The sequence below is a fragment of the Oculina patagonica genome, chromosome 7 (assembly GCF_052425735.1).
Source record: "Oculina patagonica isolate OP01 chromosome 7, crgOcupat, whole genome shotgun sequence".
In the NCBI taxonomy this organism is placed as follows: domain Eukaryota; kingdom Metazoa; phylum Cnidaria; class Anthozoa; order Scleractinia; family Oculinidae; genus Oculina; species Oculina patagonica.
The window spans coordinates 2,426,103-2,452,221 of NC_135764.1; the positions used below are offsets into that span (position 1 = coordinate 2,426,103).

The following is a 26,119-nucleotide window of genomic DNA, read 5'->3' on the forward strand; positions in this document are numbered from 1 at the left end:
TGTAATCTTGTCTGATTTTGTATTTTGTTTTTATTTCCATTTCCCAGCCTATTGTTTTCCTGATTTTCCAAATCCCAGTTCCAATTTTATTATTTGTTTGTTTATTATTCCCAGTGACCCAAATTCCAATTTCCCAGTGAAAATTTACCCAATTCCCAGTTCACATATGTTACCCCTTTAAGCCCCTCTTGTAATTACCGGTACAAGGGTAAGCAGAAAGCTCTTTTGTGGAGAATGCATAGTTACTCATTTTAAAATTGGGTATTACCGGTATTTTACACATGGATTCCCTTTTATGCTGGAGGAAAAACATGTTTGGGATTCCTCCCCTTCTCGCAAAAGGTAAGTCTGTGTCCGAGCCAAGTGGCCCATACAGCCGGAGCTTATCCCGGTTTACGTAGCATGAAGTTACTAGGAGTATTGCTACTCCCCCTGGATGGGATCCTAGTTCATCACAGGTAACCCCCAGCAGCATATTCGCTGGTACCCATTGAGGGGCACTACGAGGTAAAGTGACTTGCCCAAGATCACAACCCAGCGCCCCGGCCAGGGCTCGAACCCGGGCCGTTAGCCTCAGAGTCGAGCACGCTAACCATAAGGCCACCGCGCCTCCCTCGTCCCCTTCTCATGCATGTATGACATTGTTGCTGGAACCAGTTAACACTCCACATATTTGTTTACAAAATCGTTTTTAATGATTTTTTTTTCTCTGTTTTGTTTTTCTTCTCGTAAAATGGAAACTATGGAACTACCACAGACTCTAATTCCTTTTAACAACTTGAAATCTATTTAACAGTTATAAAAAGTTTTAAACAAATGTTATTTTACCCTATGTCTTATTTACAAAAATTATTTACAGTATTTTACATAGAAGATTTTGAAACTTTCTTTTTTAAATTACCAAACATTGTACCAATATATTGGATACTGCTTGTTCTTAACATAAGACAGATCTTTAACAAGAAAACCACACCATTCAGAAAAGGTTCTCCTAGCAAAAAAGTTTACCGATATCTTTTCTTATGTACATAAAAGATGTGAAAATGAATGAACATTATGATTTGCGTGAACTTGCAGTTCTAGGCGTGTTTGAATTATATAAAATAACTTGAACATCAAATTTAAGTGACCTATTTATGAACCTTATGATTTGCGTGAACTTGGAGTTCTAGGCATGTTTGAAATTATATCTTGAACATCAAATTTAAGTGACCTATTTATAACATTGGGACATGTAAAATTCTCAACATAACTTTTCAATGATGACTGCTTGGAACATTACTTGAAAAATCAGTTCCAAAAATATCTCTATCAGTCAAATAAATACAGGATTTCTTTTTACAGATGGTGGAAAAATTGTAATTCATTACCTAACTTTTTTGCCACTGAGAAGTACAGTAACAACTTCTGACTTCGGGGTTTTTTTGTATAAATACACTAGGTAACAATACTTCAGTGTTATATGACCTGCACAAAATATGAAGTGTTCTCGGTGTCTCCACTCAAATTTTGGCATCTTCACAAGATGGAGTTCTTAACGTTCTTTGAGTGTGACGACCTACAGCAAATCCGTGCACAAACAACATTCAAGTCTGTTCATTTTATGTCACATTTCTTACTCCGTACCGCTGGATTTTTTCTTTCTTGATTCACTGTCAATGTTTTTCCCGACATAAATGCTACCATTAGCACCTTGGAAAAGGGAATACTCTTTTGATGAAAGTGGTCGGCCAGTCTCATCTCGCAAACTTTGGAAAAGGTGGTCCTGTAATTCATTGATTTTGCTCTTGTAGTAGGCATTTTCAGCCTGGATTTTTTTCCTTTCTTTTATGATCTCTTCCTTCTTCTTTCTCAGAGTTTCGAGGTCTTCTTCAATGTCACTGACAACTTCAATCTTTCTTTTACGACACAACCGAGCTGCGACCTTGTTCTTTCCCCTTCTGCGTATGTCCCTGGCCTTCTGTGCCTCTGCTTCAGACAGTGTTTCCAAAAAGCTGCTAAATTCACTAATGCTCATGTCAACTATTTCATCTTCCGATGCAGGAAAACGTGATGCTCCAGAAGCCCTGAAGGCTGGCTTTGCATTTTTGAAATCCTTTGGAGCTTTTGTGTGGGTAAACCTGGTAGATGTACTTGTTGATGGCCTTGAGATGCTTCCAATTTCTGGTTTTTCTTGCTTTATTGTTGCACTGGTTAACAGTGGCAGCGAAGTTCCCGGCCAGTCTCCACTTATGGCTTGAGTTAATGAGACTTCTAAAAACAAAACATAAAATAACACATAAGCCTACACAGTAAGGATTATACAGCAACAAAATTAATCAGAATAAGTTTGAATACGAAAACCGAATACAGTGTTTGCTCAACAGTAAAATTTCCCATTACCGGAATTCTACTGCACATATTATGCCCCCTTCCAAAAATTCTAATTACCACGCCCAGCCGAGCTAGCTACCCAAGTGTCTTACACCCGATTTCCTTTCTCGCTTGAAAGTACATCACGCGATCTACGTATTTGTATTAAAATATTCACCTATGACGAACGAAAACGATAATTGGTACAGAGTGAACAACAACCACCTCGAAAGTGGAATATTGGCTCGATGGTACAACAATAGTGTGTTTTAATTAATCAGCTGCAAGTCACGAAATTGAAAAGGATGTTTGTCAAATAAACAGAAACTGTTTCTAAGGAAGACTAACAAATATTCTAAAGCTTAAAACTCACGAAACGAGCAACGACAAGAAGAAAAAAACTTAGGGCGCGAAATTGATCATCAAAAACACAAAGTCACGAATGCGGAACTTGTGAACTTTGTTCGCGCGCTTCAATTGCAACTGAACGTGTAATTATGTAACGAATGTGTGTACGTGTGGCAAGGATTTTTTTTCGTAATATAATATCTAAAGAAGGAAAAACATACCGGTAGAAGGAAATCCGCTATCGTTTCTCGTTGCAGTAGCTTCTGAGAAAATTGGCAATGGTTCCTGGCCGAGAGGAAGCAGGTTGTCATGTTTGTTTTCAACTGCTTGTGTTTGTCCCACCGGCCTAGGATCGAAGACGTCCAAGGGAAGATCATTTGAAGAAAAGTCAAAATTATCTGCAAATGAGTCAATGTCGAACACAGTGTCCGTCTCAGATCCTGAATGCTGTAGTTCCTCGCTTGTTGGGGTGAAATCGATCGAGAATGGGTTGTAGTATTGCTCTTCGAAGCCGTCGAAGTTAAATGGTTCTTCAAAGGGGTTCTTGCGGGTGAGATCCGAAGGGGCGAAGAACTCTTGTGGAGAGTTAGGAAACTTTCTGCCACATGTGCCATCTGGGCTTGTCGGCTCGGTCTTAATATTTGGGTAGTAGGGCAGTTCTTCGGGTAAGAAGGCTTTTTTCTGGGGTGGCCCTTCGTAGATCGAGTCGAGATCGATGTAATCTTCCAGCTCAAAGTCTAATGACTTCAATAGATCTTCTTCTGTTGGGGTAAAGCCAGAGGCACCGAATAAATCGCCTTCAGAGCCAGAGGTCTGCACTTCACCAAAACTCGCTTCATGATGAGGAGAGCCTCCCACAGAGGATAAAGCAGACGGTGAACGACCTCCATCCGAACTGTAACCACTTTCCAATTCCGTGCTGAAAGAAGCCCTCGTCTCTCTGGGTTCATGACTCTCTCCATTGAAAAGCATCGCCACAGCATCTCCATCGAACTGATTTTGGCCGGCTGTGTGCCAGTCTAGAAACTCGCTCAGAGGATTGTTCGGATTGTTATAATCCGCAGCTGCCTCTTTCGCCGCAAGATGAAAATTGAAGTTGCTGGTGCTACTTGGAGCGAAAGCCACTCCGGTGAAATTTTGTGGATAACCCATGTTCACAGGCATCGGTGGCGTGGTATTTTGTCCGACGAATCCTTGCATCTCTGGCCTCAGCAAAGAGAAAGCCATTGCAAATTGAAGAACGGCTGCTGAGTCGAAATATTTCTTTCCAACTGCCATGTCTGTAATTGTTGCTTTCAATTGAAGTTCTTGTAGGAAATCGCGAAACTTTGACAAAGTTCAATCCTCGTAAAATTCAGTTCAGTCCTCTCTTCGGTTCTTTGTTCGCGAAACTTGTAGACAACTATATAGCTTCTCGCAGAAACAATTCTTGATACACACTTGTGTTACAAGCTAGCGTACCAGAAAGAAACACGTTTCGGTTCAAAACAGCGCAGAAATGACTCCCAAATCTATCTTTTCCTCGTGACCGTGATAAAAGAAATTCGCTGAGTCACTGAGCTTTTATAGCGGAACACACTATTTTTGTAAAGATGATGTCAGAATATAGAACAGAAATAGACCAATAAACAAGAGCGAAAGAACCCGAACTATCGATACAATCTAACATTTGATTGGTTTAAAAAGTATTGACGTCAATGCAAAACGTATTGACCGGGCAAAATCACGCGATAGCCTCATTTTGATGTTGCCCTTTGGGTCCAAATGACGTCACATTATGAGCCGTCGTTCTTGCCGACGCGGTCAGCGTGAAGACGCGCTTGAGCAATTTCCAATATGGCGGACAGAGGGCAATTCACGGAAGCAGAGAAAAAGCAAATGGAGATGTTCAATAAACAGTTTTCCGCAAGACAAAGGTACTTCGCACAGATAAAAAGAAGAAACTTGGCTGTATTTGCTTGCCTCGTAGCCTCAGTTGGGGGAATTTGTATCCTTTCAAACAACCTGACAGCTTGAAATGTTCTCTGAATGTTGCGTCATGTGTAAGCAAGTATGAAGCTTTTTTCTTGCATGTCAGTTGACTTTATGGTGGTAAGATTGAAAATGAAAACCATTTTCTTAGTAGCTGATGTTAAATTTTCCCTTTAAGCTTTCCGTGAGAGGAAAAAGTTGCGAGATACCTGCTTTTGTTTGAATTAGTAGCTTCTTTTATAGTTTAATTGTAGAAGACTCAAGACGTGACGTAAACGTGGGTATATTGCCGTCTGGTCTCGCATTCATGCGTATCAACCTTTTCCTGTTATATAGGGCCTTCTGCCTGCAAAAAATGCCGCCACTTGAAAAACGTTCCAAAAATAAAATGTCTGGATGGATCTTCACTTTTTGTAATGGATCAATAAAATACTTCTTTGATTTCCAGTGTTAGTGCTTAACTATTTTGAAATTCTTGGTCATCAATGGTCACGTGTGCATTGTGTGCACAATCAAAGTAAACCATTTTACTTTTTTCTTAACAAGTTTATATTTTTGATGTGCATGTCTGCACGCGCCAAACGGTGCAAGTACTTTTTTCTTTGATCTTTTTAAGTACAGGCATGCCGTCAGATATTACTGATATTGCATTTGTGATGCATAATTGAGTGTTCACTTAACTGGAATAACTTTCAAGCAGCAAGATATTCCGCAGTCAGGCCAACAATATTCAGAGATAATTTATAGGTTTGCTTTGTAAAGAGGCAATGATTAAATTCCTTTATTTTTCATGCTGAGAATTGTTTATAGGTTCTAATACTAATAATGTTATAAACAAACTTGTAAAGTTGTTGTTCTGTTAATTAGTATTTTAAATTTACAGCTTGATGTTTGTTGTTAACCCTTAACCCTTTTTAGATGGATATACATTATTTGCAACAAGACAGGAACAGCTGGACTTTGATGAATAACACTCACTGGTGTTTTGTAATTATAAGTGTCAAAGGCTTTAAGGGAAGATAAAAATGACATCTTGAGAATGACTTTAACTTACAGAGAAACCAAAGGACAATGACATTTAGTCAAAACAAGAAAAGAGGAAGCTTACAAGAAGTGTTGATGGCCTTGCTGATTGACTGTATAAAAAGACAATGCTATGTTCATTACCACTAACTCTTTCAATCCTCTCAGATTAGCAATTGCATTCTCTTTAAAATGTCAACTTACAGTCAACTCTCACTATAACTGACATCTTTGTGACCACAATTTGGTGTCGTAATAGAGAAAGTTGGTTGAAGCAGGAGTTGTCTTCAGTAATTCTTATACCCCGGGATTTCAACTGCTGTCCGTAATAACGGGGTGTCCGTAATAGTGAGGTGTCCACAAAGCGACAGTTGACTGTACAAGGTGTTGCATTGAGTGTGAAATAATAAAAATCTTAATCTGAAATCTGAGGCTTTGAGAATAAAGCAATGGATCAACAACAGGATAGTCTTGATTAAGAACCAAATTCTTCTTACCAGAATTATAAGAAATGTATGACGACTCATTACATCTGCAGGAGAATTTGGGGCCTTTGTAGAAGTAGAAGAATATCTCAAGCAACCTAAAGCAGTGTAACTTACAGTTCTGTAAGTGTCAAGTGGAACTGTGCAGTCATTTTGTGGCATTTTTCATAAAATTGTGTACGAGATCAATGAAATCCACCTAAGTCATGAGTCAAAAATATCTCTTAGAAAGTGAAACACTGACTAATACTCTCTTTTAACGTGTGATTTATTTAATAAATTATAATAACTAATTGACTTCGCATCCATACGACCATATATGCAGTTGTCAAACCAGGGATTCCAATGTTAGTCATCAACAGCCAAGAATCGCTTTCTAACCGATGAGTATTTCAAGAATTATCAAATACTACTTTAATTCGCCATACTTTTCTTTGTTTTGGTTCGAAGCCGAAGCCTCACTAGCCTCGCTTTCATGTACTCGACCCAAACTCTTCCGCCCGTTCTGCCATTTATGAAAATTTGTTCTTTAAAAACCTTTTTGGGGAATTGGCTATTTGGAAGAGGCCTTCCAAGGGGTTTTGGCGACACTGAGGCGACATTGCTCCAAAATTGCTAAAATTGTAGCGACAATCTTGCTCCACAGCACCGACAGCTGACAGAAAATAGCACTGAAAGGGTGCATATTTGCGACAGCGACAACGTTTTCCTCACCAAATAGGCGACAGGTGAGTTGGAAACGAGCAGCAAAACGACATCAGAAACCCCCTTGGGAGGCCCTCTTGGAAGGGATTTGGGGTACAAGAAAGCTTATGGCTGCAGATAAGAATCGTTGCTGCTTTGCGACTGGTCATTAAAGACAGTCTTAAACATAGCATCATGAAACAATTTTTTGCAGTTTGAGTAAAACTTGTGAAAGAAGAACATAAAATGAAAGTTGTAAAATAGAGCACCCTAAAGAAGGTTTGAAGTAGAGGGCTTTAAAACTGGAAGTAAAATCCTAGCAGCATCAAACTAAATTTGAGGGTTGTTTGCACTGTTCAAATATAATAACAAACTATAACGAAAACTGATGCTTTTATTGAACACTTTGAAGTATACAAATCACCATGCTTCACACCTTTAACCTTTTAAAAAAGATTCATAACTAGTGGAATATACATTAAATATGTTAACTTTCTGTTTTAATTGGTTTTATAGTAACAGTTGCACTTGGTTTCATGCATGCCACTTGCTCTTTCCATTTGGTGTCAGTTTAAATGTATTCTATTCTAGCGTTCGCAATGCTAGTTTGGGCAAGCCGTCATTTTTAATGGGTTTGTTTTGTCCTCAGTTTGATCTTACACGAAAGCAGAGCCTAAAATAATTAACACAATGATTCTTCATTCATCTAAGATCGCCAGCTTGTATTCTATGTACAGTTTAAGTTGATGAGTGTACTTTTATTCGGAAAGTTTACAAGTCATCAACCACAACATTTGGATGGACAACAAGAAACGGGTCATCTTCCTCTGTTGGCACATAATCTTCCTCAGCCAAGCCCCATTCCTTCAATGCCATAATAACATTATCCTGAAACAAAGAAGGTTAAGTAATGTAAATAAATTACCGTAAAATTCCGGTTATAAGCCCTGGGCTTATACAACTTCGTAAGGGGTTTTGGGTGGGCTTATAAGCGGAGGGGCTTATATCCAGGAGGGCTTATAAGCGGAATAAAAAAAAATGTTTTGAAACGAGCCATGGGAGTGTTGATCGAAATACGTTTTTAGGTTAAAAACACATAATAAAGCAACATTTAGCCCTGTTCAGTACTGTCATTTAGCAGAGGGGGGCTTATATCCGGGGGGCTTATAACCGGATGTATTTTTTTGTTTCCAGGTAGATGGGCCTATAACCGGGTGGGCTTATAAGCGGGGGGGCTTATAAACAGAATTTTACGGTATGTGATTCTAACTTATCAGTGAGTCTGTGGGTAAAACTCTAAACCTTATAATTACATATAGGTGCGACCATTACACTAAATTGTTGAAAGCTGTTGAGCAATACTTGCATGTGGTACTACTGTTTATTATGCTGTACAAGGTGATTCTTACTAACATCTATATATGACTTGTTGTGTGACCATTCAAATGAAAGCTACTTCACGAGTAGGATCTTCATGTGATATTACTGTTTTGAGCCCCAAGAAGACAACTTAAAAAAAAATATACAGGTCTCAGAAGTGGCTTGCTTCCACTTTTTGATAAATTTGTTTACTTATGAATGTTATGTAGTTTTCAGGTCTAAAAATGTAACAGTAAAAATCAAAGGAAATTAATTCCAACTTACATGTGTAATCAGCCTGTCCAGTACTTTATCCAAAATAATTTTCTTTTCTGCTAATTCTTCCTCTGTTTCAATGTCTTTCTCGATAGTTTTTAGATACCAATTCACAATGTCACTTCTTCGTAAACCAGCATCATCCATGAATCCTAACAACACAGTGTAAGAGAATGCTAACTTTGCTATTTAAGATTTATTCCGCTAATTTTAACGAATTTTTATAGAGTTGTAAAGCGCCTAGAGCAGACCTGGATAGGCGCTATAAAAATGTTTTATTATTATTATAGACTACAGAGCGAGAGTGATCGACGAGAAGGAAAAGGGGGGAGGAGGGGGGAAGGCGAAAAGCGAAAAAAAATCGCCTCGCCTGCCCCGCCTCCTCCCCCCACACGTATTTTCGCTGCCGAGGCCAAAAAGCCAAGCCGACGGACCGGAAAAATGGGACTCGTAGTCTATTATTATTATTATTATTATTATTATTATTATTATTACAATCCTGATTGCGGTCAGGGATTTATGAAGCACAATTATATCTAATGTTGTGAAGCAAATCCAAGGGGAAAAAACTGTAATTGGTTTAAGTTAATGGCCCAGGGGGGGGGGGGTACTCCGGCTTGTAAATGACGGGGATGATCGAAGGATTTTTTGGGGTTTGAAATTTTCGAGTCCAGGATTTTTTTGGGTTGGAAAATTTGGCAAGTATTTTTTTGGGGGTGACTTGATTTAAATAGGGGATTTTTTTGGGGTAGTAAAAACGAACTAAAGTGCCTTGGCGCGGCCTTGGCGAATTTATGGTATGATAAATAAACAAACACGAGCGTTCAATTTTTTTATCATTTTCTTTGTGTTATATTTTTGCCCCTCCTGGAAATTAAGGGGTAATTTGACAAGGGATTTTTTGGGAGGGTTATTTTTGGTCCAGGGATTTTTTTGGGTAATGTCGGAAGACTTAGGAATTTTTTTGGGTTCATTTTGCCTTCATTCGATCATCCCCGTCATTTATCAGCCGGAGAGCCCCCCCCCCTGGGGTTAATGGGAGGTTTGAGAAAACAAGGGTTCAAGAAATCAGGATTCAACTTTATTTCTCCTACAACATTAAAGGTCAGGACACACGAGGCGACAAGCTCCTGCAACATGTTGTGGAGACAAGTTTCTGCAACATGTTGCCTCGTGTGACATGGTGCATTTTTGGGACAATCTTTGTCGTGAGACAGAATTTTGGTTGACAAAATGAGTGAAAGCAGTGCTGTTGCAGCCTGTGCACACTTCTGCGACAAAATATAAATTAACCAATGAGAGAGCGCCATTTATTTTTGCCATATTGAATTGGAAAACTAGTCACATTCCCACTCTTAAAAATTGGCTGTGTGTGCAACGAACAAGCGCCTTGTCACAGCGACTTGTTTTGAGGTAGTACATACTGAATGACTTGTCGCAGAGACCTGTCACTGCGAGTCGCCTAGTGTGAGCTGAAAAAATGAAGAACTAGATTCTTGTAACTGACACAAAATGTACTAAAATCAACAATGAGAATTGATAAATTTTAAAATTTGTGACTTAAAGCATTCAATCCTTCTTTTGTGATCAATTCATGTACTCGCATGACCACCATAGTTGATTTGTATTTGATATTTTTGAGAGAAATAAGTTTCAGTTTGCTTTGAGGCTTAAGTTAATGACTTACCTTCACCCGCACGGTCCTCCTCAGCCCTCAGATGTCCTGCAATAGTTCTTGCCATTGACCTATAATCTTCAAATGACAATCGCAGCTTGGATTTACCCTTCTGATCACTGTCTGTCTTGGTAGTGTCTGTGTCCGTGTGACCATTGACCATGCCACTTGGGTGGGTGTCACTTTCTGCATCCACTTCCATATCTACAAACACAGACAAAAAAATTTCTTTTAATAACAAGTATTTCCCTCGTTAAATAAAGTTACTACTACTACTATGCAAAAGATAGAAAAAAGGTAAAAACTGTGTTCCAGCCCATAGCAGTGGCCCATCAGGCTGGAGCTTATCCCCGTTTCTGCAGCACAAAGCGACTAGGAGTATTTATACTCCCCCCTGGATGTGATGCTAGTCCATCACAGGGTTACCCCACAGCAGTAAATACACCTGGGTGGAGAGAGGTTCTTTGAGAGTAAAGTGTCTTGCCCAAGAACACAAATGCAGTGGTCCAGCCAGGGCTTGAACCCACACTGCCTGATCCGCGGTCCAGTGCACTAACCATTAGGCCACCATGCATCCACCCTGCAAATGATATGACCAAAAAAAAAATTTCTTCCATCCAAGTTCTTACCTTCTTGCTGCTCCTCTTCATCTTCATCAAACTGTACGTCTGGAGTTTCCACCCTGATAATAGACTTGTTTAACAGACGGAATGCTTCTTTGACATGTTTGGGTTGTACCTGTGGTATAAATATATATACAACATCAAGAAAATGTGTTTAATAAAAAACCACAATGAAGAATTTAACCTTTATTCAAGTAAACTAACCTCATCTTGGCAGTAAAGCCTGGCCATGCCCTCTGAGAGACGGATCATACTCTCCAACTGCCGCACTGTGATGCGCCATGCAGATCTTGCCAAACCTGTATGTGGTACAGGGAAGTTAGTAAGCAGTCTAAGTGAGAAAAAATATTTCTGTTCAATACATTTGTTTTTGATTTTGTTCTTACTTGCGTCTCTTTCTCGAAGATGTTTGTACTGTTCAACAATGAAGTCTTGTGCATCTTTACTGATCTATGAAAAGAAATCTGCATCAGTACCAATACACATGAATTTATGACCAAATTTTTTTATAACTAAGTTGGATTTAGTGGGCGAGACATGTAACGGCTGACTTCCCAACTCTAGCATCCCATGTACAGGGAGTAGCAAATCCTAGTTACTTCATGCAGGGGAAACTGGAATTTTAAAAAAAATGTCAACTTACTGTGGGTTTAAACTGCCTGGCAAATGTTATGTACCTCTGTACCTCATCCTATGAAAAAAATATTATAAACATTGGTCAACATGTGGATAGGTTACAGGTGCAGTATGCATAGAAATGTATGATGTAATGTACATCACCCTATAAACAGAACATGAACTCACCACACTGTAAATCCTTTCCACAGCTTCTCCAAGCCTGCTGTGTAGATCAACAATTCTTCGCGCAATGGCATAGTCTGTTACCTGCAAGGGGCCGGGAAGCAACAAAAAAAAAAATTAGCAAAACTGTGAAGAGAAATTAAATTTTGATCACTTAAAAATAAGCAGGATTACTTGTGATGATGATATTTGTACCTCATTGCAATCATCAACAAGAATGAAGAAAAGATCAAATCTTGACATGATAGGAGCTGACATGTTCAGATTGTGCTGCAAAAAGAAAAAGGCAACATTGTCAGCTTGTAACAATTTCATACTTTTTATTTATTTTCTATCATATTTGTGTGCAGACAAGTTCCATCAAACAACCATTAAACCCTCCCACAGAAGGTGTTTTGGTATGACCCCACCCAACCCCTCTGGAAAGTTTTTAGAAATTGAAATCCCCCTCCCCTGTGACATTTCCAATGAACTATCTTTGGCAGAGTGGGTATGAATATTACTGGAGCCGCATGCATTAAACATGGTTTTAGTCAAGACTTTCTGGTTCCCAGGTAATTTATGACACACCAGTGTACCAAGATAACATGTGTTGGACTCAAAATTCACTCAACTGAGGTAAATTATTAACTGACTTACCTTAAGTGATTTTGTTCTGTCATATCGGCCACCAATTGGGTTTGCTGCAGCTAGAATGGAAGTTCTTGCATTCAGCGAGGCCTGAAAAAGTAACACATTTACTACATCATTACCTGATCATACGTTTTCAGGAAAATCCCAAGTTTGCCCCTTGAACAGGAGATGAATTGATTTTCCAAGAGGACACATGTCTATTTGTTCAGGGCAAGAGTCTTTGGGGGGATTTAACTTAAGATTAACTTTTTTTGCAGCATGCTCACAAATCCTATGTACGTACTTTCACACCAGCCTTTGTAATTGAAATAGTTTGCTGCTCCATAGCTTCATGAATGGCGACCTGATCCTTGGGATCCATCTTGTCAAATTCATCAATACAACAAACTCCCTATAAACGAAGTATAAAGTTATATCTTCTTTAGTGACAATTAAGGTACTACCACGGTTAGCTTCTAATAGGTTAATCCAATCAGTTAGTTACTGGCTTGGGAGGGAGACAAGAGCTTTTGACAAAAATACTCCTGATTGTATAAGTGATGATAAAATGAATTGTAAGGTGATTGTCAATAGACATTGTCTATTGTCCGTCAATCAGTAGTCTCAGTAGTCACTTCTCTGTTAATTTGTATGTTTAATTCTGAAGTGGCAAATAAATGATGATGATGATGATGATGATGATGATGACACACGAGTCACCTACAATGTAACATTTACTCATCTCCCACTCAAGTCTCCTAACTGTTAGCTTGCAACCAGGCAGTAAAAATAGAACAGCAACTTTTGGTCAAAGCAATGACTTTTCCACTAAATGTTTTTTTTTGGTCAGACCATCCGATTTGACATGAATGAAAAGTAACACATTTGTATTCTTAATAAATAACAACAACTTACATTGTCAGCCAACATCAAAGCTCCAGCTTCAATGACGAACTCTGATGACTCTTCATCCTTGACGACAGCAGCTGTTAGACCTGCGGCACTAGAGGCCTTCCCTGAAGTATACACTGCCCTGACACTGAACTCTTCTATATGCCTAGGAACATGAGTCATAAAGAAGGACGTTAAAGTATGCCATATTAAGGGGTGAGGGTGGGTACCAATAAGAAGAAAGTCAGTCAGTCAGTCAGTCTGCTGTCAGTCAGTCAGCCGTCAGCCAGTCAGTCAGCCAGCCAGCCAGTCAGTCAGTCGGTCCTTCAGTCAGTCAGGCAGCCAGTCAGGCAGCCAGTCTGGGAACCAGTCAGTCAGTCAGTCAGTCAGTCAGTCAGTCAGTCAGTCAGTCAGTCAGTCTGTCAGTCAGTCATTCAGTCAGTCAGTAAACTTTTATATCATACTTGAGTAGACTCTTGGCTGTGCTAGGATCTCCAACAATACAGACATTGATATCCCCTCTAGATCTAAAGTTAGATTTTTCCATCGTGACTTTGGGAACTCCACAGAACAACATCAGAATCAGTCAGTCAGTCAGTCAGTCAGTTAGTCGTTACACTTCTGTATCTTACTTGAGTATTTGGCTCTTGGCTGTGCTTGGATCTCCAACAATACAGACATTGATATCCCCTCTAAGGTTAGTTTTTTCCATCGTGACTTTGGGAACTCCACCGAACAACATCAGCAGCACCCCACGTTTAACCTCATCATTTCCTGGAAATGAAAAAGAAAGGGTTTTAGGGCTAAAAAAATTGAATTCCAGCTTGCCCTTCTGATAAGCAGCTATCAAATTTTGCTTGCCTAGGCAGCTGCATGCTTTCTTAGTTTACTGTTTAGTGTGCACAGATGACTTTCCTGGGCCCTTGGCTGTTATGAAAGTGAGCATGAAAAGTTACTCCCTGGGCAGGAAAACCTACTTGTCCTGGACAACTGGACGGTTCCTTTTTATAGAAGAACATTATTATGAAAATAGGATGTGATAAAGATGGCCTAGCATTAAAGACCTCAACCAAAGGTGTAATGAAAAACTGCTCAATATACAGGAATGTAACTAAGAAAACACTAAGCCAGCTCATCAACAAGCCCAGCTGGCTTTTTCTGACCTTGGCAGCTCTAAAAGTTTACCTAAGTCTCTGTTAATTCATATGAAATTTCAACTGGATTTAAATTCTCTTTCAACCAGTGAAATTAGCAGGCAGCCGGCCCTTAGCGACATCCCTGGCTATTTTCTGCCTACTTTTTTTAGAATAGTTTCTATAAAATTACATTTTTTAGATTTGGGTGACATCACTGTTGTACACTGTAAAGGTTAAATTTGTTGTATATTTAACACATCCATTTACTGACCATGAATTGTAGGGAAGATGCTGTTGATCAAGTTCTGGTAAAGATTCTTGTCTTTGCTCATTTGATATATCTTCTGCCATTCCTGGTCTGTCATCTGTTTTTTTATTGTCTCTGCTGTGACGTCGTCACCATCAAGGTCTTTACCTCCGAACTAAAGAGCAGAAAAATATTAATTACAAATTAATATATATATATTTTTAGTTAATATATGTGGCTAGATTTAATTTAGGTGAGGTTAAACTCCAGCCAATGCTGGTGAGTGGCGCCCTGGGCAGTCACGTACATTGGGGTCCCTTTGTGGGCGCACCAAATGCTTGCTGTTCCAGCTGTGTGCAGACATGCAGTAATCTGTTTGGCCTTGTGCTCAAGTTTAGCCGTGCTTTTCTGGTCCCACTCCTCCGACCCTTTCATAGGGCAAGCATTTGGATTTGGTAAAGATTTGGGTTAGTAAGTATTCACTGATTCTGTAAGTGTGATGGTGCTACTGATTGCCGCTCTCAGGGTTGCCATGGACACCTTGCATTCACTAGAATCTTCCATTTCTCAATATCTCCAAATTTGTTTTGCCAGTTCAAAACCAGATCCTCCAGACCACATCAATGCTACTAGCTGCATCATCCAACACAAGTGAAAAAAAAAATCTCCCTTCTGCCAATGAAGAACGGCATACACTTTCCTAATCTCACTACAAACAAAACTATAAATTAAATTACCGTATGTTCTTACCCTGGGGTTTGTTGCTTGGACGCTGCAGGCTAGGAAGGCAAGTCTGTAGGTTAAATCACGCACTCCAAGAGCCTTTAGACCCCTGAAAATAGGTGATTAAGGAATTAAAATTGCTGATCAAGCTTATTTTATAAGACAATTAGTGTTAAGATCCTGAGATTTTGAGATTTCAAATGAGACTCCCAAAATTACTAGGCAGTACATGTAAACTGAAGAAAAGAACAAAGATCTATTACCTCACACCCTCTGCTTCATAGCCTTCACCAGAAGTCTGTCTGCCAGAAGATTCAGCTCTTGCACCTAAACAGAGCAACAAGGCCATAAGCTACACCTTTTGTTAATTTATCCAGTGCCTGGCAGCATTTTCTATATTTCCTATTCTAACCACCAAATTTGTAAATCAAAACTTCAACCTCTCAGATCCTCACAGATCCATATTTCTGTATGTTTCTACTGTTGATTTACAAGGCTATAACACTACAAACAAGCAAGATATTTATTATGGAACATTTCAATGAGAAACAATTTCCTACATGTTTACCTGGTGTAGAAAGCTGTGCCACATCAGGAACAACAATCAGTGTTCCAGTAAAGTCACACTTGTCCCCGGCTTGAGCTTGTTCAACTGCTTCAGCTCTTAGAATTATCTCCACACTACAGAAAACAACAACAAAGAAATATTTAATAATCATTATAGAGCCCAGGGGGGGGGGGGGGGGGAATAGTAGACAGGCTTCTAGAAGGAAAAATCTGACAGTCCATCTCAGAATAAAGAATATTCTTGTCTGAAAATGGAGATATCACTACAAATTACATTTGAAATCAAACTTAGCTTTCCACAGGGCTCTACTCCCATTTTGGGACCTCCCTTTTAAACCACCCCAACCCTTTCTCAAACTATACCAGCTTAGGATCAAAGAAGTATGCAATATATACCACTGATACGGCTGAAACAACAGTGATATCAATTTGAATAATATTATTAATAATTAATTATTTTATGGTAGAAAAAGAATCACATATCAACAAACCTTCTAGGAATGCTTCCCCTTGGTAATTCTGCTTGTGTTTCCTGTATACGCACTTTTTGAAAATCTACATAGCGTGATTTGTTGATGTCAAGCATAAATCTTGCCCTGTTCTGACAGACTGGGTTGCGGCACACTGTGGGCTGTCAATCAAATACAAAGGTGATGGATTTAGATTTGATTTAACTCATATTTTAAAAACATCTGCATTCAACAAAGGACATCATATTAGAGCAAAAACGAGTTTTGGATGTGCATGCTCAAGTCTTGTAGGGAGTGCAGCATCAATCAACATACCTGGGTATATTTAAACTGTTGTTCTACATCCTTGATGACTGTCTGACAGTCAAGACAGATAAATGTTCCAGTCACTAGCTCGGGGTGGACAGGGTGCGTCCGTACAACTTGTCCGCTTATTCTGAGTAAAGTGCCAATCTTCTGACTGGTAAGCTCTCGAATCCTAGATTAGAATCAGAGAAATACAAAATAAATGAAACATTTCTGCAGTAATTTCAATGCACACATGTTTTTTAATGTCTTACTTGTGTCTTGTTGGTAGATCTGTAAAGCTGACGTAAAACTCCTTTGTAGGGGGTACTTGACCTCTGTCCCTTGCAAAGTTTCTCACAGCTCGGCACAGATAAGGAAATACTCTGAAAGAAAATTAATTCATTTGATTAATTTTTAGTACAACCCAGTAAACAGTTGATTTACTTCAAAAAAAAGATTATTTTTCTCCCTGTATAGTATTTTCTAATTTTATTAATATTGTTAATAACATTTTGTTGTTATTACCTGTAATATTCCTCCTGAATAATGGTAGATAACTGAGCATTGTAAGACTCCACATCTTGATAACTGACAGTTAATGTGTTGCGCTCAGGTCTGATAAGTTCTTGAACTTCAGGAAGGTACTTCTCTTCTCCATCAACTTGAAATCTTTGATAGATATTAATGGTATTAATTAATTGTTGATAATAATACATAAAATTTGTCAGACATTTTTTTTTCGTTTCTTTATTAGGCAAGTTTCTTTGCATCATCACCAAACTTTGCTGGTACTTAAAATACAAAGCTGACTGTAATATGAAGGATTTTTAGTTAAAAATTTGAAGTCCCTTCGCCGTGCAAGCATCTGTAAATTATACCAGCAAACTAAATTATATAAAGCTTAATGTAATGTATACACGTTTACAATCTATTTAAGGACCTTCGTTTCCCTTTTTCACTCCAGCAAATAATTCAGTTAACACCATCAACCCAGCGAATAGTTTGTACTTCGCGGATGAAAAAATATTTAAAAGTCGTTGTATTGTTTTGGCTAAAGTCCTTCGAAACTGCATCGGTATTTAAAATGGATTTTCACCTCAAAATCAGCGATATGACAACAAAGAAAACGTATAAAAGCTTATATATTTCTAAAAGGGAAGCTGACAGCGTTCGATTCCCTAGAAACAGGGACATAACATAAAAAAAAAAACAAATGTGAAGTCTATGAATCGATCGAACCATGTGCAGTTCGGCGAAATTATTCATGCTGAATGAAATGTACAAGATTCGGCACATTTGCCAAAAGATGCATACATCTTTCGAGATAATGAATCGAAATTGCACTTACTCTTCGAGAAAGTCTTGAAATAACTTTTGGCATCGCTCTGCGAGGTCATCGCGAACGTGCGAAGTTCCAGTGGTGCGATCAGCGACGTCCATCTTGTTCGAGCTTCGCTGGGATCAGTTGTCTCACGTGAAGAAATTTGGCGCGAAATTTTCGTAGCAACAAGATCCCGGATGAATAAGGAGAAAAATGATATTGGGGGTGGAGTGGGCGGGGAGAGGTGGGGAATTCGACAGAAGGGGTGTTATTTTTGCTGTTGAAATGTCAAGATGACGAGGTGATACGTTAAACTCACTTTTTTCAGCTTACCACTGTATAAACTAAGGGGAAAGGGGGAGTGCAAATGAGATCGTGGTGATAGAAGGTTTTCTGGATTGAAAGAAAGAACAAAACCGATTATAATATTTCTTTTGCATGAGAATCCGCTAGGGTTTTCTACAGTTAAAGCTTTCATGTTGGCCCGTGAAAACCGTGCCTATCGGTTCTAGAAATGTGCTAAAAAAATTAATTAGCATACTGAACCAAGGAACAGAGCAGTAGGTAAAGAGTGAAATCCCGTGCGGTATTTGATGACATGAACCAATCAGATACCGTCTTTAGTCGAGGGTGTGCAATAAAACTGTTGGCCCCCAATTTAAATTAGTTATTCGGCTTCTTCTTGAGGGTGAATGAAGAAAATGGCTTACATTTTGAACACTAAAACGCCGAAGCCTTTCACGTCTTAGCCGAGGCCCAAGGATAAATAACTCTAAAGCTGTAGCTGTTCTTACTACAGAACCACAAGAAATGATATTGCCCGGTAAAATGGTAAGTAATAAGAAGTTCCAGTTCTTTTTCGCAAAATGAATTGTTTTATTCTGAGAGAGCTGAACTCAACTTTGGATCAAAAATATTTCAATGAATTTGCGGGTACTTGGCCAAATAGTAAAGTCAATTTCTTGCTCTTTTCATTTCAGAGGCTAGCGATCGAAAGGTTTACTCACTGAAAGCAAAACAAAACAAAATGTGTTTCAAGCAAACTTCGTGAAATGATCATGGTGCTGAAATGTGTCCGTTCCGGTTTAAAGACCGATAATCATCTAATTCATGTCAGGTACGTTTGTCTGTTTATTTATTTCGTCCGTAGTTTTAATAGATGGAGTGAACTCTGTAATTATCACAGTAACTGTCAACTTCTTTATAATATGTTGGGAAACTTTTGATAAACAATGACTAAAAAGCGTAAACTGATAATTCAGGTGGAAGAAAGACGTGAGAATTTATAAATTGTATTAAATGACCGGTCGATAATCAAATGCCACCTTATATTTTTCTTTATTTTTAAATCTGTTCGAAGGAGATGTTCGTACCATCGTATTTAAGATACGAACAGGTTAAACAACCCAACAAAATGGTGTGGATCTGGGGAAATATATTTCCAAATACAAACGTTATATTTAATTATGCATGTCTCATCTTCATGATTTCGGGAACGTGTGTAACTGAATACTATAAATGAGACTGCAGGTGTTATTGAGTATAAGGTTACATACAAATATTTCATTTAGGAGTAAAAATTGACCCATAGTTTTTCTTTGCTGTGTCCTTTTCAGTTTGGCTCCCGACCTCGTCAAGCAGTCAGTCCACTGTCCTAAGTTAGCAGTCCATGTTAGTACAGTGTTCTCGGCCAATGTTCTCAACGTCATCATGCCACGAAAGACACAAGTTCTTCTTGGTAGTGGTTAGTGTAATTCTTTGTGGGTAGGGAAGGGTGGGTAAATAGAGCTCTGGGTGAACCTTACACTCGATCGGCTAACGTTCGGTGTACAATTCGGCCTACCGTCGGCTTATACGACTGTTTCGGCTTAGTTTAATAGACAGTTTCGTTAGTGCTGGGTGGGTTGGGTTTGGGCCTTCCCTTTTCCTTTCCTGGGTTTCACAATTCGGCTTCGATTATTTCATTCGGCCAATTATTCGGCACTATAGTAGCTTCATGTTTCGGCTTTTCTTCGACACACTTCGGCTGTATTTCGTCAAGACCGGCTTCACTTCGGCTTCTGCGCAATCTCCCGCTTAGTGTTTCTTGATAATTTTTTTCTTATCTAAGTTTTTTTCAATGACAGCAATATCACTGTTATTGACTGGAACTCAACCCCCTTTAATAGCAGTATTATCGCTGTTATTACGGGTCTTTTTCGGTTCAAGGTTCATCCAGTTAATTAAACAACTAATTAAGCGATTAAATAATTTATTTACTGACAAAAGTTAGGAACTAGAGAATGACCGCTTAACACGGGAACGAGGCGGTTTTGTTTTCTGCTGTCCCGTTAAGTTGTCAGTTTTCTAGTTGCAGGTAGCTAATTAGTGTAGGCTCGCACTTGGGAGTGTAGTCAAGTAGTTCAGCGCCAAGGCTTTGAGTAGTTAGCGGGGGAATCTGGGACAAAGCACACATTCTAGTTAATGTCGCTTACAAATTTCTGCGTAGGCAGTCTCCAAAAGCGATCTACCGTACAATTCACTAACACGATACACCCTATGAGAAGATCTTATCATTTATCTAGACAGTGAAGAGACTGAGAGAATAGCAAAGGGGTTACTTTAAGTCACTTGAGAGGCTTTTCTCGCTTACAGGCGGTGTTAGCAACCGGACGGGATATACATGTCTCTTTGTTAGCGTTGCCTCGTGGGAAGAGTTTCCTCAAGGAATCCGCTTGCATTGCATATCGCAGGCGCAGGAAGCTTAGACCGTCTACAAATTGTAGGCGTTGGTAGACTTCACTGACGGCGGAGCAACTAGAGCGCCACTTGGAGACTGGATACACACAAGCTTACTCGATAAACAGTTGTTAAGACCTCTTAATTAAGTTACGTATATGATAATAAGACTTGGAGAAAGGAGAGCCAAAATCGACCTCGCGCACACAGTAATAGAGTAAATTAGTTAGGTAGACGTAACATCGACGAGCCAGGACAATCAGGACAAGTGAAACAAGGAGATACCATATTGGAAACACGCAGGGATAACGAGGACATATATATGGAAAAGAAGCATCCCCTTTTCATTGTATCTGAATTGATAGACAAGAAAGTATAGATAGCATAAAAAATAATTTTAAAACCAGTAGGAACCACACTGGTGAATATTGGTTTGATTTCGGGTGCTTTTATTCTCCGCATTGCGAAGCTATCACAAAAAGCGTGTTTGAAGATTTTCAGTTAATCACCAAGATTTCGCAAAATAATTATGTCTAATTCACCGTGTTCACCTTTATTCACTGATGTGGTACATGCTAAAACAATTATTCATTCTGAGGTCGGTGAATAATTGCATATAGTAAAGACGTTCTTGAGGTAATATAAAAACATATTTATAAAATGATAACATGAAGGTTGTTGTTGGTTTGCTGTTGTTGTCTTTGCTGCACGCGTGACGCGCGTGGAAAGCGCGCGCGGATGAATGCTGTAAGACTTTGGAAGTGCAACACGCGCTCCTCACCACAATGTTTGTTTCCTTTAAGACCCAAAACCTTAATTGTCTGTTGTTTGAAAAGAAAAATACTAAGTTTACTTCAGAACGCACAAATAAAGGCGAAATAATCAATGTGGACTGTAGTGCGGGTTGCATTCCAGCGTCATACAGCATAGCCTCACTTCGGCTCCGGCTCGGTGAACGATTCGGTTCGGTTGCTTTCGGAACGCTTCGAACTATGATCGGCTTTCGGCTTTAACCGAGAATTTACGACAAAGGCCTGGTATCGCGTTTTTCTCGATAGCAAGCCGGTGCGAACCCCATATAAATGTCCGAGCAGCCCTGTATGTTCCACGAGCAGTGTCAAGTTTTACAGACACAGGAACATTCTTGGTTTCTCAGGGCACTTTTTTTCAAATTAGGAGCGCACCCCCTCATGGATTACTTTAGGTCCTGTGGAATAATCTAAGGTAATTTACCTAGAAGAATTGTAATAGTCTTTTAAGCATTGTAGGGGCTAACGTTTATGACTAGTATTATGAGGCGTTTTTAAACAACTGTTTTGTTGTTGTTGTTTTTGTTTACAGAATACATTAAGATCTTGTTGTCGGTCGCTGCTCATTTTTTTCTGAATATCTGTATGTAATTCCTGGTGCGCTTAACTTGAAAATTAAAATAAATGTTGCACAAAAGCTTGTCGCTCGGTCGTTATTTTGTGTTGTCCTTTTTTCTGAATACTGTAAACATTTGCTCTTCGTTTTCAGGAATTTGCACGCAGTCCTGTCACATTTTTGTTGGCTGGTTCCGTTCTCCAAGCGTCCATTTTCGGAGTCGCAGAACATGATAATTTTTTTTACTTCAACAAGAATTTTTTTCATGATCAAGCACCTCAGCTGCCAACATAGGCGGTCCATTTTCAGGGATGACTTGCATGATCGAGCCATTCATTTCGTCAACTTCGCGTTTAATACGCCAGTTTTCGGCGGCGTATACGAAAACCGTATTTCATTTGATCGAGCCGTTAATTTCGTCAACTTCGCGTTATCTCAGGCCGGGTTTTTAAGTACGCCAGTTTTCGGCGGCGTAAAACGTGTTTTATTTGCGGGAACAACGAATTCTAACAACCTACAAGAAAAGTTCTTCTCTTGGCGTTTCCTTTTAACAAAGACACAACAAAGAAACGACGTTTACGGTTAACACGAGGTAAATGTTGCTTTAGCATAATTCATGATCAGTTCCATCTACCATGCAGGACCTATCAGGTTCAAAAGCCTTTTATATTAACTGAATATCTGTACTGTGTATAGTTACAATAAATAAAAAACCCTTTTACTTTTGCGTCAATTTTAATTAATTAATATATAATAACTTATTCGCACACAACCGACTCACAGTCTCGTTTTATTAGCCTGTGTACAGCACTCCCCCTCCCCTCGATAATATTAGAACTGCAAAATTTTTGATAACTGTGAAAGGTTGCTTGTCTCAGCTTTTTTTCTAGCGTCCATTTTCGGGGACGGAGTACAGTAATTCGCTTCGATCGTATCCGTAAAAGAACTTTTTCCAGTGTTGAGGTCGTCCATTTTCAGATATGTCCATTTTCGGGGATGACTCGGACGAGTTGTCAACCTAACGGGTGCCCTTGTGGATTTTACTGACGCCCATTTTCGTTGGCGTAAAACGTGGTACCGTACAATATGTGTCCATTTTCGGGGACGTTGTAAATAAATTCGCTTTAATTGTATCCGTAAAAGACTGATTCCAGTGTTTAGGTCGTCCATTTTCGGGGATGACTCGGACAAGTTATCAACTTTCGTGCCCTTGTGGAGTTGTGGATTTCACCAACACCCATTTTCGTCGGCGTTAAACGTGGTATCGTACAATATGTGTCCATTTTCGGGGACAACCTAGTTTTTCGTTGGGCGTTGCTTTTGCTGAAAAAACAACGAAAAGACAAAGTTAACCATCAGTTCAGCAACACCAGGATATTCTTCAGATTGGATCTGAACGACATCACGCCATTAAAGACTGAGGTACGTTACTATATCTGCACATCGTTATGTTTAAAGAAGATTAACTCAGATTTAATATTTCATTTCGTTTTGAAGTACAGATAAATAAACCACGTGCGACCATCTGTACCTGACTGTTCAGCACTCCACGCACCTTTTCTTTTCTTACAGGCAAAGGAGACTTGGTAAGTATTGCTCTGTAGATTTAGCTCATTAGCTTGCTTTAAATGTTTTCCATTTCAAATAATTTGAGAGTTAAGTCTTTGTCAGAAGAGTTTTCTCGTATCTGCGCATGATCAGCGCATGCTTTGATGTACAACAGCAGAGAAGTCAGATGCTTTAACCGACGGCAAACCGCCGGCCTCTAGGCAAACGAAAGTGAGCGACTCAAGTTGAGTCATGTTTATATTGCTTCTGTTTAACTCATCTCGAAGTTAAGTCTTTACAGGTTTCCTTGGTGTTGCCCGTCAATGAATCCAGGAAGAGAAGAACGAACGGTTGGGCCACTGAAAGGCTACATACAAAGAACGAAGCTTTTCACTGAGTGATGCTTGATTGTGAGTACTATGTGCACTTTTCGCAGGCTACTATACAAGCCAGAAGAGAAAAGAAAACATATAAACTATAGGACACTACTGTTTTGTTGCACTATCAAATTCTTGGCGGAGAGATTCGATTAGAGCGGTTTTCACTTGAGTGTTGAAAGTAAATTGCGTTTGCTTTAGTTTTGCATTACTACGCTTAGTGATTGGCTTAAAAATCTCGCGCCACTTTCTCAACCAATCAAAACTAAAACCAAAACCAATCATGACTCGCTCGCGCACGTTTTCCCGCGCTCCGTGCCGGCGACATGTATTTGCTTCGAGTTTTGATTGGTTCACTGCATTGTCTGTGTCCTTTGTGATTGGCCAGAGTAATTACTTTGGTTTTGGTTTTACGACACTCAATTGAAAACTGCTCTAATAAATACAAAGATCAAATCAAGATAAAAAAATTAAAAAACTCGAGAACCTGCATTTGGGAATATTGTCTTGATCTACCACAAAATCAACAGAAATAACATCATAAGGAATGTATTAGATTGACCTTGAGAGACTAATTGATGTTTCGTGTAATGAAACTAATAAAGCAAGGGCGTGGAATGTAATTGGGTTGTAATTTTTCCGTAATGATCAACATGCAATCGCAATTGTTTCAATTGCTATCATGATTTACATCAACAGCCAACATTTTTTCAACAAAGGACTTAAAGAGAAGTGTTTGCCATTAACTTTTTTTCTTTTAGCGTTTTCGCATTTTGTTTCAGTCGATGGTATATTGTATCTAGGCAAATCGAGGAAATAATTATGCCGCTTTTTGCGTTTTTCTTGTTTATATGACAATGTTATTGCAATTGTGTCAGTTGTGTATCTCTTAGTATCTGCGACATGGTAGTGACATTCTTGGAAGGTACTTTTGTCATGTCTACTAATGTATCCATAAAGTTTTCTACAAACCCAGGTTACCACATCTGACATCCTGCCGACTGCAGTACAAAACGAACTCTCGGACAAACAGCTTTTTACCCACTCAGCTAAGCTACCAGTGTTTTGAGTGATGATGACCGCATCGAGCAGCTCGTCTTGAGTCTGTGACGACCTCGTATTTGTCCATAGCCACATCAGATCTACACCGAGAGAGTTAGACGGGGAGCCCTCGTGCATGGAAAATGTGAAAAAACAAATGTACCTTGGTCTCGTCAGCAAACCATCATAGAAACCATATCAGGCTTGACCTTTTGTTCAAATCCACATGCCATATTCATAGGATCAAATGTGTGTTTATTCAGGGGCCCTACAGGTGACAGTGAATCTTTGCAAGAATCATTATGGGCCGTAAATCCATTATTTCTAAGGGGCGATCCTGAGGGTTTTTGTGCGGGGCCCCCGAAGCTTTTAATTTGAAATGTAAGAAGAAAAACATTCTTTGATCAGTCTAGCTTAATTAAAGTTTTTCCAAGAACAGTAATCTTAATTCGCATAAACTACCTTTTGTAGCCTGAAAACGTCATTAACACAGGCATATTCTTGCGGTTGCGATCTGTAGTTTACAAAAGCCCCAATTTTAACAATTTTTCCCCCTATTTCAGTATTACTCGTTTTATCTCTCCTCCCTGGCTGCATATCTCATATGTGCCCTGACTATATATGGAATATGTCTTGGCAATATATCACTAACTTAATTGTGCAGTTGGACAGTACACTTTATATCTTGCAGCTTCGTACGTAATCAGCATCATTCCAACTATTTCTCCAATGCAGTTTATGACATCTTAAGGGATACGCTGTTTGGACATTATAGCTAAGAACTCATGCAAATTTACACCAGAATGGCATACAACTATCAGCTCATCTACTAAGCGGTAATAACTATGATACGTCCTGCAGACTTACTAGACTTCGCACCCTGAGGATCATCTTCCCTGCCACAAGCGATTCTTCCTGTTGCTTCAGCATCAAATACCCGACAGACTACAGCACTCAGTGCAGAATGTCATCCTCCCCGTCACCAGAAAACCATGTTGATTCTTCCTGCTGCTTCAGCAAGCTATATCCTGCAGACGTATGCTCTGCGGATGATCGTCTCCGCCACCAGACAGTGCCGATTCTTCCCTGTGCCTCGGAATCTGAGGATCATTTCCCTTCCACCAGACAGGCCGGCCGATTCTACTATTTCAGACTACGAACTCTGACGATCACCTTCCCCATCACCAGAGAGGTCAGCTGATCCTTCCTGCTGCTTCA

General features: G+C 39.4%; 2 protein-coding genes and 1 long non-coding RNA gene across 3 annotated transcripts; 1 reads left to right on the plus strand and 2 right to left on the minus strand.

Moving 5' to 3' along the window:
- Window positions 1–672: 672 nt before the first annotated feature.
- On the minus strand, window positions 673–4,257 carry LOC144659629 (uncharacterized). Its single transcript, XM_078520102.1, has 2 exons — window positions 2,922–4,257; window positions 673–2,253 (listed from the first exon to the last, which is right to left on the minus strand). The coding sequence occupies exons 1-2, from the start codon at window positions 3,976–3,978 to the stop codon at window positions 1,616–1,618; spliced, it is 1,695 nt and encodes a 564-aa protein (XP_078376228.1). The 5' UTR covers window positions 3,979–4,257; the 3' UTR covers window positions 673–1,615.
- Window positions 4,258–4,482: 225 nt separating this feature from the next.
- On the plus strand, window positions 4,483–6,155 carry LOC144659644 (uncharacterized). The gene is made up of 2 exons (XR_013571938.1): window positions 4,483–4,687; window positions 5,590–6,155. It is a non-coding gene; the product is annotated as an uncharacterized LOC144659644 (long non-coding RNA).
- Window positions 6,156–7,237: 1,082 nt separating this feature from the next.
- On the minus strand, window positions 7,238–17,993 carry LOC144659625 (zygotic DNA replication licensing factor mcm6-B-like). Its single transcript, XM_078520097.1, has 22 exons — window positions 17,880–17,993; window positions 17,057–17,200; window positions 16,804–16,914; window positions 16,559–16,721; window positions 16,265–16,404; window positions 15,775–15,887; window positions 15,470–15,533; window positions 15,234–15,315; window positions 14,508–14,658; window positions 13,733–13,874; window positions 13,125–13,266; window positions 12,514–12,621; window positions 12,237–12,317; window positions 11,793–11,867; window positions 11,601–11,681; window positions 11,440–11,487; window positions 11,183–11,246; window positions 11,001–11,095; window positions 10,803–10,911; window positions 10,186–10,377; window positions 8,508–8,650; window positions 7,238–7,751 (listed from the first exon to the last, which is right to left on the minus strand). The coding sequence occupies exons 1-22, from the start codon at window positions 17,969–17,971 to the stop codon at window positions 7,635–7,637; spliced, it is 2,457 nt and encodes an 818-aa protein (XP_078376223.1). The 5' UTR covers window positions 17,972–17,993; the 3' UTR covers window positions 7,238–7,634.
- Between the last annotated feature and the right edge of the window lie 8,126 nt (window positions 17,994–26,119).

Excerpts from the sequence above, each read along its gene's own strand:
- LOC144659629 (XM_078520102.1), bottom strand. The coding sequence starts at position 3,978 with ATGGCAGTTGGAAAGAAATATTTCGACTCAGCAGCCGTTCTTCAATTT. Across the intron at positions 2,254-2,921 it reads TAGCGGATTTCCTTCTACCG|AAGTCTCATTAACTCAAGCC; the intron begins GTATGTTTTTCC and ends TTTTGTTTTTAG.
- LOC144659625 (XM_078520097.1), bottom strand. The coding sequence starts at position 17,971 with ATGGACGTCGCTGATCGCACCACTGGAACTTCGCACGTTCGCGATGAC. Across the intron at positions 15,888-16,264 it reads AGGGGAAGCATTCCTAGAAG|TGTGGAGATAATTCTAAGAG; the intron begins GTTTGTTGATAT and ends TGTTTTCTGTAG. Across the intron at positions 14,659-15,233 it reads TCCAAGCAACAAACCCCAGG|TTCGGAGGTAAAGACCTTGA; the intron begins GTAAGAACATAC and ends TCTGCTCTTTAG.